Source organism: Heterocephalus glaber, unplaced genomic scaffold (assembly GCF_053883595.1).
Source record: "Heterocephalus glaber isolate CG9 unplaced genomic scaffold, H.glaber_assembly_v1.0 deba00001431, whole genome shotgun sequence".
NCBI classification, from domain to species: Eukaryota; Metazoa; Chordata; class Mammalia; order Rodentia; family Bathyergidae; genus Heterocephalus; species Heterocephalus glaber.
Genome location: NW_028258295.1, coordinates 1001720 through 1021408, shown reverse-complemented (window position 1 = coordinate 1021408; position 19689 = coordinate 1001720). Strand labels below are relative to the sequence as shown.

The 19689-nt window shown below is 40.8% G+C and overlaps 1 protein-coding gene across 2 annotated transcripts in view; it reads right to left on the bottom strand.

Annotated features, from left to right (window-relative positions):
- Positions 1-19689, bottom strand: part of Sorl1 (sortilin related receptor 1) — a 169894-nt gene that overhangs the window by 67593 nt on the left and 82612 nt on the right. For both annotated transcript variants that reach the window (XM_004870912.4, XM_021249086.2), the window contains exons 13-18: positions 14428-14606; positions 12357-12543; positions 8613-8741; positions 8038-8123; positions 3734-3906; positions 2287-2418 (exon numbers count right to left, since the gene is read on the bottom strand). In XM_004870912.4, coding sequence (XP_004870969.2) covers positions 2287-2418; positions 3734-3906; positions 8038-8123; positions 8613-8741; positions 12357-12543; positions 14428-14606 — 886 coding nt within the window. The remainder of the gene's footprint in view (positions 1-2286; positions 2419-3733; positions 3907-8037; positions 8124-8612; positions 8742-12356; positions 12544-14427; positions 14607-19689) is intronic.

Here is a 19689-nt window from a genome sequence, read left to right as displayed (position 1 = left end):
GAGCCATCTGAGAAATTTGCCTCAATTTCCAGTCAGAATGAACTGACTTCTCCCATGGCTCATGTGACAATTTTCACACAGTCTGACAGAGAAGCTAGAACTACCTATGTGCCAAACCACTGCTCCCATTACTATGGCATGATGACCTGTACAGTAAAATGCAGTCATCCCTCAGTAAGACACTTCTACTCATCCCTCAGTATCCTCAGGGGGTTGCTTCTAGGATCTCCCTCCACACACATACACACAAACAGATACCAAACTCTACGGATACTCGAGCCCATAATACTGAATAATATCTGCATGTAACCTGTGCACCTCCTCCTATATACTTTACATCATCTTTAGACTACTGTTAATACCTAATACAATGTAAATGCTATGCAAATAGTTTATATTGTGTTGTTTACAGAATAATAAGCAAAGAAAATCTGTACATGTTCAGTACAGTTAGTTTTGTTTTGCTTTTCTGAGTATTTTCAATCCATAGATACAAAACACACAGACTTGGAGGGCCAACTGTACTCAATTTTGTTAACTTATTTAACCTACCCATGTTACTCCATGCTTCAAAGCCACCAACAGCTCTATTCTACCCACAAAACAAATTAACAATATCATAATCTTGGCCCGGGCATTTAGCTCAGTGGTTTCACCACCTGCTGTGCAAGCGCAAGGACCCAAGTTTGATCCCCAGTACCAAAAATAAAAAACAAATAAATAAATATCATAAACTTGCAATGAAGACTCCACATTCCCCCTCTCCTGTTTTGGCTCACAGTTCTCCACATCTAACTTGCTCCTGTCCTCTTCTGCTATATCCCAACCCAGGCCTGTCCTCTACTCTACTCACTCTAACACATGGCAACTTTTCTTCAAAATCCAGCTACACGTCGCCTCCTTATATCTTCTGACCCACCTTGGTCAAAGCACATCAGGAGCTCTGGTGCCAGACTCATCTTACACCAGTTACACTAACAGTATTTGAGCTGAGCAATGGTAACCCAACAAGCTTGTGAAGAGGTAGTAGTTTACATGTCACCTGCATTTTTCTAACTCTTAGCAAACATACATCTAGTCGGTCACACACAAGAAAGGAAAGGACAGAAATAGCAAAGATGAGATCACCAAGGCAGCATTCAGTTGGTACCAGGCACTCTGTATCTTGTCCACTTTGGTCAACATCGCTTGGGAGGGGAACACTGCAGTTATTCCCTTCATAGTCAGGCTGAGCTTGGATGCCACAGCCTCAGAAGGCCTCCCTCATCCACCTTCCTAATGCTGCCCACTGCCAGCCATGCAGTCACAGACCCCGCCTTCTGTTCTTTACAGCACTCATCAGCAACAGAACTAATTCTATATTTCTTCATTTTGCTTCCTCCACTGAACCTCAAATGCCTATCGGAATGGGAACCTGCATGTTTTGACAACTGCTATACCATCAGAACCTAAGACCAGATCTGACAAACAGCAGACACAAAGAGTACTTGTGGAAGGGCTGAATGAGTAAATGAATCTTTGTCTTACCCATGAAGAAATAGAAGCTTGAAGAAAATAAGTCCCTTGTGCTGTGTCACTTAGTTGGCAAGGTAAAGCCTGAATTCAGGGCTGCCTTTCAAGTCTGTGTCTTTTGTCTTGCCACTGCACTTGGCTCTCCCCATCTCCTGGCTTCTACTCCAATTCCCAATTAGCACGCCTGCTGTACCTCTATGTAGTGACTATACAAAGAGCTGCTGAGGCAGGGCCAGGGTCTTGGCAGTAGCTTGCAGGAGCTGAACATACCTATACTCCTAAATACAATGCTTGTGGTAGTTTACAGGCCATTTATCACCCTCACATTGCCTTGAGTAGATAAAATGGGAGAAGTTATTGGGTAGCTAAGTGACAAACAGGTGCAGATTAATAATAATGAGGAGGAGGATGACACTGTCATTATTACTCTAGAATAATACTGGGCTAATAATACTGGAATAATATTGATATGGCATTATTATCTTTATGGTTATGACTCTATGCTTCTGCAGTCAAAGTGGTGCCTTAATGAAATTTCTGATAGGTTTGGCATCCTGTTCTCACATGGCACTTTCTTGGCAGTGAACAATCATTCTGAGATGACCCCATACCCCTTTTCTCCCTTCTCTGGAGGCTCAGTTAGTCCATTCTCTAGTTCTCAGGAAATTTCCAGAGTAATTTGAAACACTGGCTCCCACCTCTGTGTCAATCTGGCCCAATGCCCAGGCATTCTGCTTGCTCACTTAATCAAGAACAACATGGAACTATGCATACCTCAATCTTTTTAAATCCAGCATCCACCCAGTAAAGCAACTGGCTGAGGGGCTCGAAGGCCAAAGCTTCTACTGTCTCCAGGCCAGAATTGATGATCACTTCTTGCCCAGTACTCCCATTCAAACAAAGCCGCTAAACAGAGAAAAACAGGAATAAAATGCTGTGAAATGTGCAGGCGACCCTTACAAGCTCATCCCACAAAGGGAAAGTAATCCTTTATTCAACTAGCCAGACTGCCAAGGGCTGAGGCATTTTATAGTCATAAACTTTCCAAATACATGAAGCTGGGTTTTAAAAAGAGCACTGCTAAAATGTATTATGATTTCCTATTTTAAACAGAACAACACAGAGAATTTAATCATTTATATCACTCTGCATTATCATCATGAACACTGGCTACTAAACTAGGCCCTGTATCACAATAATAGGGTCAGAGATTACCGAGATGCCCGAGTCTATTTGATTTTAAAATAAATGAACCAGATTGCTATTATGTCCATGTTCTTATATCTGCTCTTATAGTCCTTCCTTTGCAAGGCTGTTGGCCATTGAGGTCTACCATTGGGAAAAGTACAATCAGTAGTCACCAACACACATTACCATCCCAAAACCCAAGCACTGAAAAATTTTGACTGGGTTGAGAATAGAAATAACACTCATTGGAACTACTTTTCTAAATAGATGAAGTAGACAATGAACACAGATTAAAAAATTTTCCTTTAAAATGTATAGATTCAAGGGTATGAGGGTATGGCTCTGTGGCCTGTCCAGGGACCTTTCATGCTTCCTTCCTGTCTTTGTGTGAGTGTATATACATGTATGTGTATTTTATTATTGTGTTGTTTGTTTGTTTGGTACTGGGGATGGAACTCGGACCCTGTGCTTGCTAGGCAGGCGGCGGAACCTCTAAGCTAAATCCCCGGCCCATTACTGTGTTTGTTTTTAAGAAATGGAATCTCACTAATGTTGCCCAGGATGGCCCCGAAGTCCTGGGCTCAAATGATCTTCCTGCCCCAACCCCCCACATAACTGGGACTACAGTCATACAACACAGTGCCCAGCTACTTCTTGGCTCTGATCTATGTTCAGAATAACTAAAGTGAATAATTACATGAAGAATTGATAAGTCAAATGTTATTATATCATAATTTAGGGGGCGACTAAAAATCCTACATTATTTGTTTCAGCATCTTACCAGTAGGAAAAGTAAGATCTTACTTTTGGCAAAGGATGTGGATTTAGGGCTTCTCTTATCCTTCTTTTACGGACAGAAGTAGGCAGGGAAAGAAAACACTATAACACACAACTGACAAGTTTGTCTGTCAACCCTCAGGTAAGTTACACTCCCCAGTCTCCTGCCATACATGTCCTGAGCCCTTGCTTGAAGCTTACCAGGACTGGGCAGTCACGAGGTCCAGCACCTGGAGGAGACCAAGGGCTGACTCACCTGGATGATGTCCAAGGCCAGGTCAGACCAATACAAGCAGTTGCGCTCATAGTCAAAGTCTAGGGCCACCGCTGCCCGCAGCCCTGTGAGTGGCAACTGCTCAGTTGCTCCAGATGCAAGGTTGTAGCGGTGGATGGACTTCCGCATTGCATACAAGATGAACTCATTCTCCTCTGCCAGGCACAAAATAACAGGGGTGGGTCCAGGGGAGGCTGAAAGCTCCCCACAAGCCTGATCTATTTTTTCCTCACACACCAACCTCAACCCCATTGTCACGTGGTCTGAATAAAGTGCAAGAGCGACCCAGACTCAGAAGGCATGTAATAGAATCACAATTCTGCCTTGGGCAAGTTACTTCAACTCCAGTGAATCTGTTTCTACATCTGCAACTGTTCTATTACTTTTTTTTTTTTTTTTTGCACTGGAGATTGAACCTAATAGCTTTATACTCAGCTATATCTCCAGCTCCTTTTTTATTTTGATACAGGGTCTTGCTAAGTGGTTAAGTTGTCTAGGCTAGGTGCAAATTTTTGATCCTCCTGCCTCATCAGCATTCACACTTCTGGGCCCAGTATAAAGTCTTTAGAGTCACATTCATCAATATAAATGAGACTAATCCCCATGTTCTCCTGACTCTATCCCATAGCATCATACTATAGTTTTCATCTGGAATGTCCCTAAAGGCCCATGTGTTAAAGGCTTGGGCCCCAGGTTGGCTCTATTGGAAAGCAGTGGAAACCTTAAGAGGTGGAGCCCAGTGGGAAGCTGTAGATCACTGGAGCTGTGCCGCCACAGGAGACACTGGAGCCCCAGCAGCTTCCTCTTCCACTCTTTTGCTTCCTGGCCGCTGGGAGGTTTTGCTCTATCACACATTCCCCACCATCACACGCTACCGAACCACAGGTCCAAAGCCAATGATGGACTGAAATGTCCAAAACTGTGAGCGAATAAACCTTTTCTCTTTGTAAGTTAATTGTCTCATGGATTTGTTACAACAATAGGAAGCTAACACACACCATAATCTTGTTGACTACCAACCAGTAATCATTAAAGACCTATAATCGAGTTGTCTAATAAATTTGTTTACTCATTCATATTGTTCACAATGACCAGCAGCTATTAGATCAATCTGTCTGATATTTCAAAGCAATAATCCATTACTTCCAGAATATTTATTAATTTATAATGTGACTATTTCAGCCCACAATCATCACAAACATTCTGTTTCTCCTTAACAAATACTTCCATGATGTACTATGTACCAAGCATTGTTTAGTCTTCATTAACAACCATATGATGGAAGAACTATTATGAACCCAATTTTACAGATGAGAAAACTGAGATCAGAAAGGTTACATAACTCACTCAAGGTCACACACCCAGTAAGTAGCAGAACCAAGATCTGAACTCAGTCTATTACGGCGCCTCTTATGGTGCTGATATTAATCACATCTGATGACTTTCTTTTTGTTTGTTTTTCTTTTTGGTGCTGAGGCTCAAAGTCAGGACCCTGCAGATGCTAAACATATGCAAATACTCAACCACTGAGCTATACCTCCAGCCTGTCATTTTTAAGACATAGAAAGGGAGGCCCAGGGTACTTAAAGAAACTTACTTAATGTAAAACATCAGTACCAGAAGACCTAGTGCTTTCTCTTTTCCACGTAAGAAATAGCCTGGAAGATAATTCAGATTCTTCCACAGGAGTGGAGGTGAGCAGAACATTAGTGTCCCTGCCTATGACATCCATGTGAGAGCTTCTGGACAGCCAATCACGAGGAAGTCTCTGGAAAACAGCACACCCTGGAAGGGCACAGAACCAGCACATCCTTCTCTCCCACAACTCGCCCCATAGATCTCTTCCATCTGCTTGTTCATCTGTATCCTTTGCAAAATTATTTATAATAAATGGGTAATGAGGACCCAACTCAGAGAAGTTGGAGAGGAATTGCCATCCAGAAAAAGGGAGAAAGGAGAAAGGAGGATAAGAAGAAGCTGGGACTATGTGCAGCTTAGGGTAAAACTGAAGATAATGTTTAGTTGCTATTTCTTGAATTTGTCCCTATCCAAATATTTGTTACTTGTGTCATCTCCTTGGAGAGACTAAAAATAAAGACTCTTAAAATGAAAAATAAATGATTTTAAAGAAATCTATTTGGAAAATATGTTGCATATGGTACCAAGATGCAATCTGAATCCCTCTGCCTCACGCCTGGATTAGTCACTACCTCCCACCCCTCCCTCAACCATCCCTTCACTCAGGGAGTTCACATGTACTTTAAAAAAAAAAAAAAAAAAAGGGTTTTGATATAGAAAATTAGTCAAAAAATAAATACACCTGAAAATTTTAAGAAGGTAATGTTGCCTTCTCTTCCTTTGGTTTCTCTTCATTCAAAAGTACTTAAGCCACCACCACATAACTAAATGTCCCATTTTGTAATTCCCAGGCAGGAAGACAGTGATGACTCGGGGGCACATAATGAAAGCCACATTTGCAGCAGTCTTTTTCCCCCACGCTGCTTTCCAGCATCTAAAAACCTACTTTGCTACTTTGTTTCTTCTAAGAAACTAATGCCCATGTAGGACAACCCCAGTCCAGAAAGGCCTGCTCTAGGGTTAGGCAGATTGCAGCATGCAGTGCAATCTTGTGCACTGCCTAACCTCAAAAAGGAAAAGGATTCTCAGCTGAGGCCTAGAAATGTGCATTATTAAAGCAATCACAAAGGAAGAAAAATTACTGCATTTTACAAATCCTTCCAGATGCCCAGATTACTTCATCTTTCCAAAAATGTTATGGTTCCCATTAGTCCTGTAAAACCAGCATTATTTTTTTCTGGGCACTTCCCTGCTTTCTATTCCCTTCCTTTTATTTTCTCTTTTCTTTGACATTTAGGAGGTAGCCTACACTGAAATGAGACTTTTTCTACCTTATTCCCTGTTCTATCTTTTCCTGTCAGAAGAGAAAATGGCTTTCCTGACAGTTTTGATGGCTTTAAACAAACTGTTTTGTCCCTCGCTGAATTATTTTCAGAAATATTTATTACAAAAGTATGCACTCCAGCCTCATAAGAGCAATCACTCCAACCCTACTCACCCAACCCTCATCAACAACAGCTCTTGATCGGGGAATATTTAATATTATCTGCTCATTTGTAGGAATCTGCTGAAGCAGTGATTCTTTTTAAGTCTCCACAGTGAGGTATGTTAATTACTGTAGTAATGATAGAAGATTAAATTAAGGGACTAATGAGCTTAGTATGAAAAATACCAGGGCAAGCTGGCAAGCAGTGAGCCAACAAGAGGCTGCCGTGCCTGCCTGCAGAAGACGACACTTCTTCCAGGATCTGGTTGGCACTTATGATGGTTCAACAGGACACCACCATTGCTGACCAAGTCAGCACCAGCCGCCTTCCCTCACCAAGAGGGAAGAAGGAAGCTCTATGTGAGTAAGAACCAGAAAGAGAGTGAAGGAAGAAAAGATCCCAAGAGATTAACTATTCTTAAGGTATTGTAATTTCCTTTATATTACAACACCCCACGTTACATCATCAACTTTAAAACCTGTTCTGAATCCCCACTATACCTTTACAGCATGTGTAGTCACTCCAAAAAAGTTTTTCTTAATTAGTAGAAATAATGTTAATCTAAAATAATACGAATGACACTTATTTGAAATTTGAGTGATGTCCAATGAAGGGCCTTAGAGTGTGAATTTTAACTCTCACTTGAGAGATGTGTGATCTTCTAAAAATCTTTTTACTCTTTCCTCTGAACATGCTAATATACACACATATATACATATACATCTGACAATACCTGCCTCGGTGGGCTAATTAAATTGGTAATACATTGGAAAGTATATTAAAATCTGTAAAATTCCATTGAAGTATTAATTATAAATATTGTTATTATAAAATTAAGATAGACCACTTAGATAGTTCTTAGGAAGCCAAAGGTCTCTTTATATTCAACTTTGACAAACATATTAACAAACAAAAGTCTGAGGGCACTCCTCAGCCTCCAGTGCCTAGCATACAACAGGCACAAAATAAATATTTTTCAATAAATAGAAGGATTTCCCTCAAAACATTGAATCAACACAGGGTATTTTACATTCCTATGAAGGTGTGAGACTAATACAGATTTAGTCTGGAGACTAGCTGAAGGGGAAAAGAGAATTCTATGATTCTTCTAATTATTGTTTTTCCTCCATGAGGTTACAAGAGTCACAGCCTGACTTAGGTGAGATCGTGGTATTGCTTCAGTGAAACCTCAAGATGTCAAGGGAAGAAACTGCCTCTTACCTTCCAGTGGACAAGGGACCAGTTCTCCTTCCAGTCGTGCTTCGACATCTCCTCCACTGCAAGTGTCTCCAGAAATCTTCCGGTAGCTGTTGCCCAACCCCAAAGCAAGAGATCAGAAACATCAAAGGAAAGTCACACAGGTACCATAACAGGGAACATATCCCTACCAGGAGCAAGAGCTTCCACACACACATTTCCCTATAGAGCTAGGAGGAAGGTGTTAGTTCATTCTGAGTCAGTTCTGCTTATAATTAGACAAATCAAGTCCAGACAATTGAGCATCCCAGGCAACACTTTTAAATCTGAATCTGTCTCATCTCTAGACTCCTCTAAGACCTTTCCCTCCTGAGGAGTAGGACTTAAGATGTTCCTGGAGCTGCAGACTCTCACAGACTCCCACTTGTACTTGCTTCCCCACAGGGAATGAAGAGTTGCAGGCTTCATAGTTTTAACTGTTGCCCAACTGCGTGCAACCTGCTGATTTGGAATTCAGGATTTAGAATATGAAAGGAGTCCATGCGGTCCTGGGTGTCAAGGATGCTTAGGAGCAGCCTTGACAAAGCTATAATACGTACCCTCTTGTTCTCCTGTAAGTAGAACCCATGGGGCAAGGCACAGGCGGGGAATATGGCCTTCCAGAAAATTCCGGGTCTGGAACACATACTTCTAAGGACAAATCTTCACTCATCTTAAAGCCGAAGTCACTGAAAAGGGAATTCCAATTCATTCAGGCCAGTCTACTCTACTGCTCATTTCAGGCATTTCAATAGCAACCCTGTGACTTTTACTGTATTATTTATCACTTGTATTATAAGTTATTTAATATGCCCTTTTAAAAAAAATACTCACTTTTCTAGATAAAAATACATCAGTGAAAGAACATTTTGATCAGCACCTCCATTGGAAAACCACTAGGATACACCACAGACAAATATAAAACATCATGCCATTACCAGAATAATATCAGATTTTACCGAGCCCCAGCTCCCTGCCTAGTCTCTGGGCCTTGTCCCTCTTAGTTAAAATGCACTGGCAAATGGTAAATAAAGACTAGCTCTAGTGAAACTCTCTTGACATAATCAGGAGAATTGACAGAGAAATTTAAAAAGAACTTTTTAGAAGTTATTTTGACTAAAGATTCAATGTCACTTAAGAACCTGTTTATGTACTATCTACATCACTTAGAGTCCTCATTCTGTATTTTCGGATGTGGAACTTTGGTTTCACAGGACTTCCCATGATCTGGTGCATCACATGTCCCAACACTCCCAGCTCCATGGGAGTAGGAAGCATGAGGTCTTGAACAAATCTTGGCTCCACTTTTAACTGGAGGGCTTCTCTGGGCCACGTGTAATAACTTGAAAGCCAGGCAGCTGTACTAAATACTTTCCAGGGCTCCATCCAAACTGTCAAGTTTGTATTTCAAAAGAATTTTTCACATCCACGTGCACTACTTGAAAAGCTTCATGTACTTTACTCAATTCAACAATATTTATTAAACATTTCTTATATGAGAAGTGTGATAAGATACAGGGCAAATTGGTTTGTGTGTTTTATATAATCTGAACTTACCCATATGTAGAGGTTGTTCATAAGGCAGTTTTATTAGTGTATCAAAAAAGGACTCATTCAATCAGTGCATTTTTACTGAATGGCTAATTTAAATCTTTTCAGAGATTGGGTGAAATATTAGCTAATTATTTATTTGCCTCCATTAGTAAAGCACTCAATTCTTAGGCAGCTTTCTTGGACTGCAGGTCACACCCTGGTGAACTGTGAAATACTTTGAAGGGCCAAATCCAGCTACCTACTCTTCCCATAAGAATAGAAGATTACAAAGGCCTCACACACTTAAATGTAAATGTGGTCCCATAAAACTTCTATTTTAATTACATGTGCTTTTACGCCTACATAACACACAGCTACAGGGTCATAACATAAAATGTGTTGCTCACTAGGGGTCACAGCCAAGAATTTGAAAGCCACATATCTTGGCAATGTGGAGAAATATAAAGATGTTTTTAAAAAAACACAAAAACTATCCCTGATATCAGGGAACATACCAGCCAAGAGTTGGGCTTCCTGGTATGGTCTGAAAAGACTATCAGATATAACTTGATTTTCAAATACAGTTGTCAAGTCATGCTAAACCAACAAATAGATATCTGTTGGCTCATTTTCATCTCATCTCTCGCTATCTCTCTTGGGACCACTGCCCTTCAGTGCCATAGCCCAATCTCATCAGACATTCCCAAGAGCCTTGCAGTCAGACTGGCTCCTTTCTAGTAGCCACTGCAAGCAGGAACAACTGAGGATAATCTGAAATCAGTACACCCTTTGCCATTTTCATGGTTCCATCATTGCCTGATCTCATATGATCTGCAGCCCAATCCACAAGGGGCGAAGCAGGCAGGTTTCTTGGTCCCTAATAAAGACTCAGCACACAGCAGAGATAAGCAGCCAGCAGATTCCAGCAGAGCAGATAGGACAGGCGTGGGAAACCTGCAGACGTGCAGCCAGCCTACCCAGGCAGGCATGCTAAGCGCCATTTGTTTTTATTTTGATTGGAGTAAGAGGGGTTGCAGAGGAAGAGGAAAATTTTAACATTTGTTATTTTATTAAAAAGCATAACAGCAATCATGAAAGAAATAATCCAAGGATTTCTTGGATTTTTATGTATTTTTATTTAGTTTTAACACTATTTAACACTATTATCTACTTTGAAGTATGGTTCTCTGTCAGTGCTCTAGGGGAAGTTGGTTCCAAGACCCCTAGAGATACCAAATTCTGGGAATGATCAAGGGGCTGTGCTGTCACCTTGGCAGCACTCACCTTTAAGGGAATGCCTGTCCTGTACAGTCTAAGTCTTGCTGCTCATAGGGCAGATGTACAGATAAACAGCATCATATCCCTTAGGCACCTGGCAGAACTGCAGGCCCAGGAACTCCCTGAAGCAGAAAGCATTTTAACAAGACCCCAAGTGATCCACACTCACATTAAAGTTTCAGAAGCACTGGTCTAGACCAGAAGTAGTCAAAACCAGTTGGCTGTTTTAATAAAGTTTTACTGGACCGCAGCCATCCCCCTTCTGTGCAGCTGCTTTCACTCATTTGTGGGCACTACCACAGGCAAAGCTGAGTAGGTGCAACAGAGACCACAGAAGCCATATGATCTTCAGAGCTGAGAACATTTCTCTAAGATCCTGTCCCAACCTCTGGTCTAGACATACCAGAGGGTACTAGCTTTAGTAAGTGTATAGTCCCTTTGTCCCTCTGCAACCACTGAAATGTGCATTCTGTTTATGTTCAAAGCAAAGCTCTATCGACACCTCTGCCTAAGGTAAAACTGTTTCCTCCTGAATCATAGACTGGTGGGACTGTCAGGGAGCTCAGAAATCCTATGCACTCTACTGCTGGAATCATCTTCCTATAGCTAAGCTTTGTTCTGACCAATACTCCTCAGAAGTCTTCAAGGCCCCTCCTGCTTATAGAATTAATGCCCTTTAGGGCCTCCAATCCTACTGTGCCTGATCTTTTCAACCTCATTTCCACTCATTGCTCCTGCTTGCTACCTCCAAAAGGCATCCAAACTAAATTGCCAAAGCTCTCCTGCCTCCACACTACCACACTGCTGCTACCTGGTCTTGAAATCCCCTGTCCACGTATCCTGATGCTTCTGTAAAGTCCATCTCAAACAGGACTTCCTCTAAAACTTCCCTGCTCCACCAACTGCAACTCACAGCCTTTACCTTCTTTTCAGTAATCGCAGTAAAAGCACCTGTTCTTCCCGTAAGGTACCTGCCCCTTTCCATCTCCTGCCATAGTTATTTAGGCACAAGTCATTTCTACTCTTAGCATTTCCAACAGTGCCTTGGATATTTTGCTAAAATAGTAAGTTATGAGGAAGAAGTACACAAACACACACGCACACACACCTTCATTTCAGAGAAAGAAATAAGTCTTTCTAGGATATGGGTCCTATGAAAAATTGTTACCTACAGTGGAACCTTCAGCACTCTCCTTTTTCAGGTCACCCTCCTAGAAGTAAATCCCAGAGCTTTTATCCCAGAGCTTTTATCCCTGAATAAACGACTAGCTTCCCTGGGTCACAGCACCCCAACTGCTTCATACAGCTGTAAGAACTAGAGGGCAACTTTTGAAAACATATTTCCTGCAACATAAAAGATACTTTTAAAATGTTTATTCCCTTCTATTCCTTTCCCTTTAACAGGGGAAAGGGCCATGCACTTGTCTCTTTCCCCAACACTGCTGAGGGAATATAATGCAACTTGATCCCCCAGCGGTGCGAGAAGCACCAACCATTCATAGTCTTCCCGGGTGCAGGAGCAGTTGGACACGACCACTGGCCTATCAAAGTCTTCTCCATTAAAGCAGGTTGCGTGGGGGGTCCTCCGTTTGAAGACAGTCTTGTGTCCGAGCAAACACTCATTGCCCCGCTCATCAGAAGGTGACCATAGCTTGTAGTCGTTCTCTGTGCAGGGAACCCCTGAGGACAAACCAAGTTAATGCGAAGCATCAGAGCCAGACCCATGCATGGCTTCCTGCCTCACTTGCCCCATCAGCTTAGTGTCCCACTTCCTATGCATATTGCTGCCACCCAGCAAGCACACAGAGCTCAGGAGCTGTCCCATGCTCTAACTGACTCGAGCTGAAGCTGGTAGCACTCACGAGAATAAAGATGATGCCACATGAGACACAAATGTTCATCCCAGAAAGCTGGGAAGAAATAAGCCACTTTTTAGCACCATCCAAACTTCTAAATTATTTTAAGAGAGTTAACAGTTCCCTTTATGTAACCAGGGGTGTTTCTTTCCTAGGGAAGTAGGGACAGGTAAATCCTTGACAGGTGATATCATTCAGGACTATTATTCCCTGCTTGCTTCCTCAGTAGTTTGGACACATCTGGTAGGACAGCTGAGCACACTGGAGAATTCACTTGCCTTTTGGGGAGGTGCAGGATCTTTGTGGAAAGAGGATGAGAAATAGCAAGACAACTTGTATTCACCCTACTGCCCCACATTAATTTCAAATATCAGTAGAGTACTTTCTATGAATCCCAGATATACCTGTGTCTGTCTTGGTACCTGTGTCTTTTAAATATGTCTTCAGTGAGATTAAACACTATTTGAAGCTGTTACAGCACTGTCAATTCAACACTATTCAAACTGGTAAAGACTTATTAAACCCTGATGTGAGACAATCAGGCTATTCAGCAGATAGAACATAAGCTTGCACAGGACTTATTCTTGTTTTTAGGGGTCTTATAATCTAGTTAAAGGAAGATGACACACACAGAGTAACAAACACAAATTATAACCCAAAGAGTAATGAATATGCTTATTTCTGGGCATAGAAAAGACAGGCAATGTCATCTGGTTGAGATGTCGGAGACAAGTGTGTTGGATCTGGAAATGTAAACAGGATTGCAAATAATGGAGGCAGAATGGCTGGAGACAAGAAAGGTCAGGTGAAGTTCTGGGCAGCTGGAAATATGATGTCCCAGGCAGATTAGTAGGAAAAGGGTAGGAGAACATAAGGAGGTTCAGAGGGCCTGCTGAAGAGTTTCACTTCTCCCTGTTTACTTACATGTCCCATGTCTAGACTAGCAAATTGTGACTGGACTCCAGACAGTTCTGAGAGGACCCTGGATCACTGGACACAATGAATGCCTTACAGATAGTAAGTCCTTGCTGTAGTTTGATATGCCATATTCCCCAAAGGGCCAGTATTGAAGGCTTGGTCACCATCCTCTGTTGCTATTGGGAGGAGGTGGGGGTGGAGCCTAGTGAGAGGAAGTCAGGTCACTGGGGAACCTTAGTGAGACCCCAGACCTCTCTCTTTAATTCCAACTCTCTCTTTGATTCCAAGCAGCCATGGGGTAAGCAGGCTTCCTCCACCACAGCTCCCACCATGCTGTTCTGTACTTTGTGTGGACTGAAATCATGAGCCAAAATCAATCTTTCCTCCTTTTATAAACGGATTTTTCTCAGGCATTTTGTCAAACAGACAGAAAGCTGACTAACATAAACATACTCATTGAATATGTCCCCTTGGGACTGCTGATTTGAAAAAGTGTTCATTAGCTCATTCAGTCATTCATTCAATAATTCACATATGGTGCTTGCTTCGGCAGTACATATACTAAAATAATTCACATATGTGTCAGCCATAGATTTAGACCTGTTGTGTGCCAGGGGACTACACAAGGACACTAGGATGCAAAGAATAATGCACACACCTACAATAAGAACCAAGTAGACCTTCACTGCTGCTGTGTCACAGCTAACTTGCAAAGAATCACAAACTCTCCTGGGGATGTACCAGAGGTCAATCAGTATCTGTGGAAAGGGCCAAAGGGGCATTGGCTTACCCAAGGCATCAGTGGCATTGACCTGGAGGATGAGCCAGCTGTGGACATTTTCCTTGTTGGATCCAAAAATGGTGAAGACAGTGCTCTTCTCCCCGGGCTCTGTGAGGAGCCCATACACAAACACAGGCTTCTCAGAGAAAATGTATGTCTTCCACGTCTCCCCTTCATTGGTACTGTATCTGCGCAATGCAAAAAAAACGAAACCTTGTAGTTATAGTCCCGGCTATAGCAGGGCAATCTATAGCTGTATCAGAAATCAAGGAAGCTTCGGAGACTAATGTAGTCACCTCAGATGGACACAGGAGCCAAATGATGGGACTCCAAATGGCCACATTTAGGAAAATTGTAACTTTTTATAAAAAAAAGAAAAATGGTAGTGATAGATTACACACTGGGTGAAAATAGCACATCGATCTCTACTAATACAAGGGAGATAAGCAAAGGAGGGAAAAGTTTTTTTCTTACTTTGGAATGCCACCTAGTAAATATTAAAAAACAATAACAGAATGAGAAAAATTATCATTCTGCAACGCTCACTGTAACAATCAAATAAGAAAAGGATCTTCACTGGATGCTAAAACTACTAGTTGAAAGTTTTGGAGACCAAGATGTTCACACGGCCTGAAGATATCAACTCCTAGATAAATCATTCCTTACACAGAGGGAAATGTAATTTTACAATAGATGATGAGTCACAAACTTAACCAAATTTAGCATCACCAATAGTCAGGCAATCTGAAATTATGTGCCTGGTGAGTAAAGTATCAAAATAAGACATCATCTAACCACTTCACACAAGCAGACAAATCTAAAACGTGGACATTCAACATGATGACTGCTATAGATATTTCCAAAATAAGTCAAGGCCATGGAAACTGAGCAAACAAAACAGGCAGAGGGCTTGTTACAGATTAAAAGAGAACAAAGAGGTAAATAACCAAATGCAATGCAGAAATCAATCCAGGATATAGCCCTAGATTGACTGAACCCTGGATTAGAGGAAAATACTTTAAAACATATGCATCAACAGCAAAGGAGATAACTGAGAAAATATAACTACAGCCTATAAGTAATAAGGAGCTCATCTTAGTTTTCTTAGGTTTGGTACTAGCATTGTGACTAAATAGGAAAATGCTCTTACTGGAGATACATGTTTAAGTACATAATGGTGAAGGAATATGAGTTTGCAACCTTGTTTCAAATGACTCAGGCTCAAAAACGATGAACAGATAAACTCAATTAGATAAATGTCTAGATAGGAGAAGTAAAGCAAATTAACTAAATATTGACAGCGACTGGAGGGGAAGATTACACAGCTGTTTCTTTACACAGTCCTTCCAACTTCTCTGTGACCTGAGAAATTCAAAGGTTGAAGGAAAAAAAAAGTGTGTCGGGGAGACTATATCAGATCCAGAAAGCAAGCCCTTGGAGGAAAATGTAGCACTTAAGCAACTGTACTAATTTTAAATCATCTGTTGTGTAGAAGGGAGAGGGTAGAGGAGAAGGGAGGGGCCACAAGAAAATCTGCCTGATACTTGCTTTATCATCCAGTGAGCTGTGAGTTGCTCTACACAAGAAACCTCCCAGTTGGAGCTTTCTTTAGAGCCACAGAGCTATGGGGCTCTCTTAATTCCTAATTAAATACAAACCTTTTTCCTTCACTTATCCCATTTTTTGAGATTTTAGTTTTATTCCCTCAGGACTCTGATACTGGAAACAAATCTTTTCACAACCTTACCCAATCCAAACACTTTCCCTGATACTGAGATTTCTTAAACTGACAATTCTTTTAAAAGCTACAGGTTAAATCAAGTGGTGGGGCTGCATAGCAACATAATGAATGTCAATGGAGACTAAGTGAACTCCTCCACATATCTTGTAAGAGGGGAAGTTCTTATCTGGCTGATGGCTTTTTTGGTTTAAGTGAATTTGAAAGCAGATTTAAGTGAATTTTGGAATTTGGATGAGTTAACTAGTTTAATCTCCTTGTACCAATGTGATGAGGTAAAGACATAGCTAGGGCCACTTGTAAAGCAAACTGCAGAGTTGAGTTGGCTTATTAATCATACATGATGGGAGTAATTTACCCACTCTGTGATAATGTTGGTAGTTCATCTATTCATACACTGCAAAGTTAATTTCTTTTAAGAGCTCCTCCAACCAAAGATAACCTCAGGAAATGAATCATCTCATTTCTTGAAAAAGTCCCAGAGGACTACGACAGTAACATGAATGAGACCAACCAACAGGTGCATGGCCAAGCACAAGCTTGTATCTGAGAATAAACTGCTCTTTTAGAAAACAGGCTGGTTTCCTTTTTCTAGAATTTTGGGGGAAGAGTAGTGACATCACTAGCTGCAATGGTTAAGGAAACATCTATTATGGACTGGGTTCTGATTTGTAAAGAAGAACTTGTGTGGGTGAAATGAAAGTGGCAAGAATCTCAAAAGAGAACAAACCAACTCAAGGAGATACATACAGGGACATAGTCCTTAGCAATAGAGAATTCAAATTGTTTAGTTAAAAATATAGACAAAAAATTCCATGGCCAAAAACTCAAGAGAATAGAAGCTTGGACAATAGTAGTATAAAATAATTAAAACATAGCCACAGATACTTTTAAAGGGGATAGCCATGGTAGGCACCTAATTTATGATGGTATCCTGTGGCTACACAAAAACATCGTTGATAATCTTAGATTTATAAAGAACATGCTCAAGATAGAAAAAGTCATATAAACAAGGGCAAAAAAATTAAAGAACAGCAATCACCTGCCAGCTCATTCTAGCTATAATTTTTATAGCTAGGAATCTGTTAGACGAGTAGCCAGATAACTCAGGTTCAAGAAGAGTCAAGGATTATGTTTCAAATTACTAAAAGAACCGGTAGATCGGTGGGTCAATAGGCTGGTGGGCTGGTTAAGTAATAAGTCTTGCAAAGAATTAGAAAAGAATAGGACCACTGTTCTGATGGCCAATGGTCTAAACAATGATAGGAAAAAAAATAATTTCTATTTGATTTTTATCTTTGTGACAAACAATATCTTCAAACTGGACAAGCACAAAAATAAAGGAGAGAGTTAAAGGAAAATGAGTATAAAATAAATTCCAGAGAACAGAAAGATGTAAAGATAGAATAATTACAGAGCCCTTCTTTTGGGTGAAGGGCAGTACTGGGGATTGAATCCAGGGCCTTTCCATTGAGCTACATACACAGCCCTTTATTTATTTTGTTTTTTTGTTTTGTTTTATTTGAGATATTGTCATGCTAAATTGCCTAGGCTGTCCAGGCTGGGCTCAAACTTGCAATCCTCCTGCCTCAGTCACCCAAAGTGCTGGGAGTAGAGGCCTACACCGTGATGCCAGGCTCACAGTTCCTTTTAATAACCTCTAGGGTAGTCTTGAATTACAAAGATCTCAAAGTCTAGAGGAGGAAAATTGGTTTTATTTACCTAAGAAGAAAAGGTGGTTTTGAGAAGGGACTGAAACAGGTGATTTGAGAGCTCTTAGGAATACTGTAAAAGAAAGTGAATGCTGGGAACACAAATGGTGTCATACACAAGTCACAACAAACTAATCCCACTTCCTTTTCTCCTAGTTAATTCTCGAAAAACAGGATAATGATAACATTATTTTCTTATGAAAATCTTTGCAGACCACACTGGTAGGTAACAGTCATTCATTAACTGCTAGTAAAACAAACAAATGTTAAGGGGGCCAATACATTGTTTGATCTCAACCCAAAATAAGACTTCTACTTCTCAAAGTGCTCAACACATCTGTCAGGATCTGGACAGCAATCTGCAAGGTAAATTTACCACACTTGCAAAGGTATAAGGCTAAACGTACAGATAATATAATAAATGCCAAAAATGGAATTCAAAATGGTACCATACATCAAAAGAATAAGCAAAAATTAAAATAAAAATAAAACTTCCATGTGTAGTTTCAAAGAATTACCTGCTCAAATATAAGATAGGAAAACATCTGACCTTTAATAAGATCCACAAGAAAAAAGAACCTCTGATATTTTAAGTTGACTTGAACTCAGCCTTTTGATTTAAGTTACAAGATGGAGAAAGCTCAAAAAAATTACACTGAGTAAAAGAAGCCAAAGGCAAAAAATAAATAAATCAACATACAAAACTGTGAAATAGGCAAAATTAGCCTACAGTGATGAAAATAAAATCAGACCAAAGTTGCCTCTACTGTGTGGAAAGATGGGGGTGAGTAGCACTGACAAAGAAGGTACACACAGGTATTTTCTGGGGTGACAGCAATACTCTACATCTTGACATGCATCCTTCAGAACTAATTAAATGGTGTACTTAAGATCTGAGCATCTTGTGGCATGTAAATGACATCTCAGTTTTTAAAACAATATAATTGAAGTCACAAGTTTGAGGTTACTGTCAAAAATGAAAACGCAGGGGCCTGGGGATATAGCTCAATGGTAGAGCATTTAGCATGCAGCAGACTCTGGGTTCAATCCCCAAGCAATATAGGAAGAAAAAAGGAAATGTAGCCTTAGGTTTGTATTAAATAGAAATAGAATCATGTAGGTCATCTTCTGCATACTTCAGGTTATTGGAGTCAGATCTGGGATCTACATTTTTAAGGCATCAAATCATGAGGCAGACCTGTGGCAGAACCTAGAAGGTGGAGATTCAGGGTCTTACGGCACACAAGGAAAGGAACTGGGGACATTTTCACTGGAAATGGTAGATGCGCAGAAGGACAAGGATGGAGTTCTCTAATGTCTGAAAGGCTTTCTGACAAGAGGAAATATCTGCTATCTGTTTCCAGGGAGCAGAATTAAGCCCACTGAATAGAAATTGTAGTACAGAAAATTTGGGATCTCTCTTACCAGAAAAGTTTCACTCATAAATGAAGGAATGAACAAACTAACAAACTATTTCAAAGCAAAATAGAATTGCCCATTACTAGAATTGTTCAAGCAAGACTGGGATGATACTCATCACAGGTGGCAGAAGACTGAACCAGATGACATCATACATCCAGGTCACTGTTATTAGACATCTGCCCTGGCCAAGTGGCAGCTACTTCAATCCAACTTGTCCAAATCTGCCTTCATGACATGGCCCTGCATGCCTCCTCGTTTCCCTGTTTTGCTATGAGTGGTACAGTCACCAGTCCTGCTGCCACAGGTCAGTGAGAAAGTGTGTCCTGCACAGGTAGTCCTCAAACCTACCCCAGCACCAGTTCTCATTTCCAGCATTGCTCCCCTTAAATCCATCCTCTG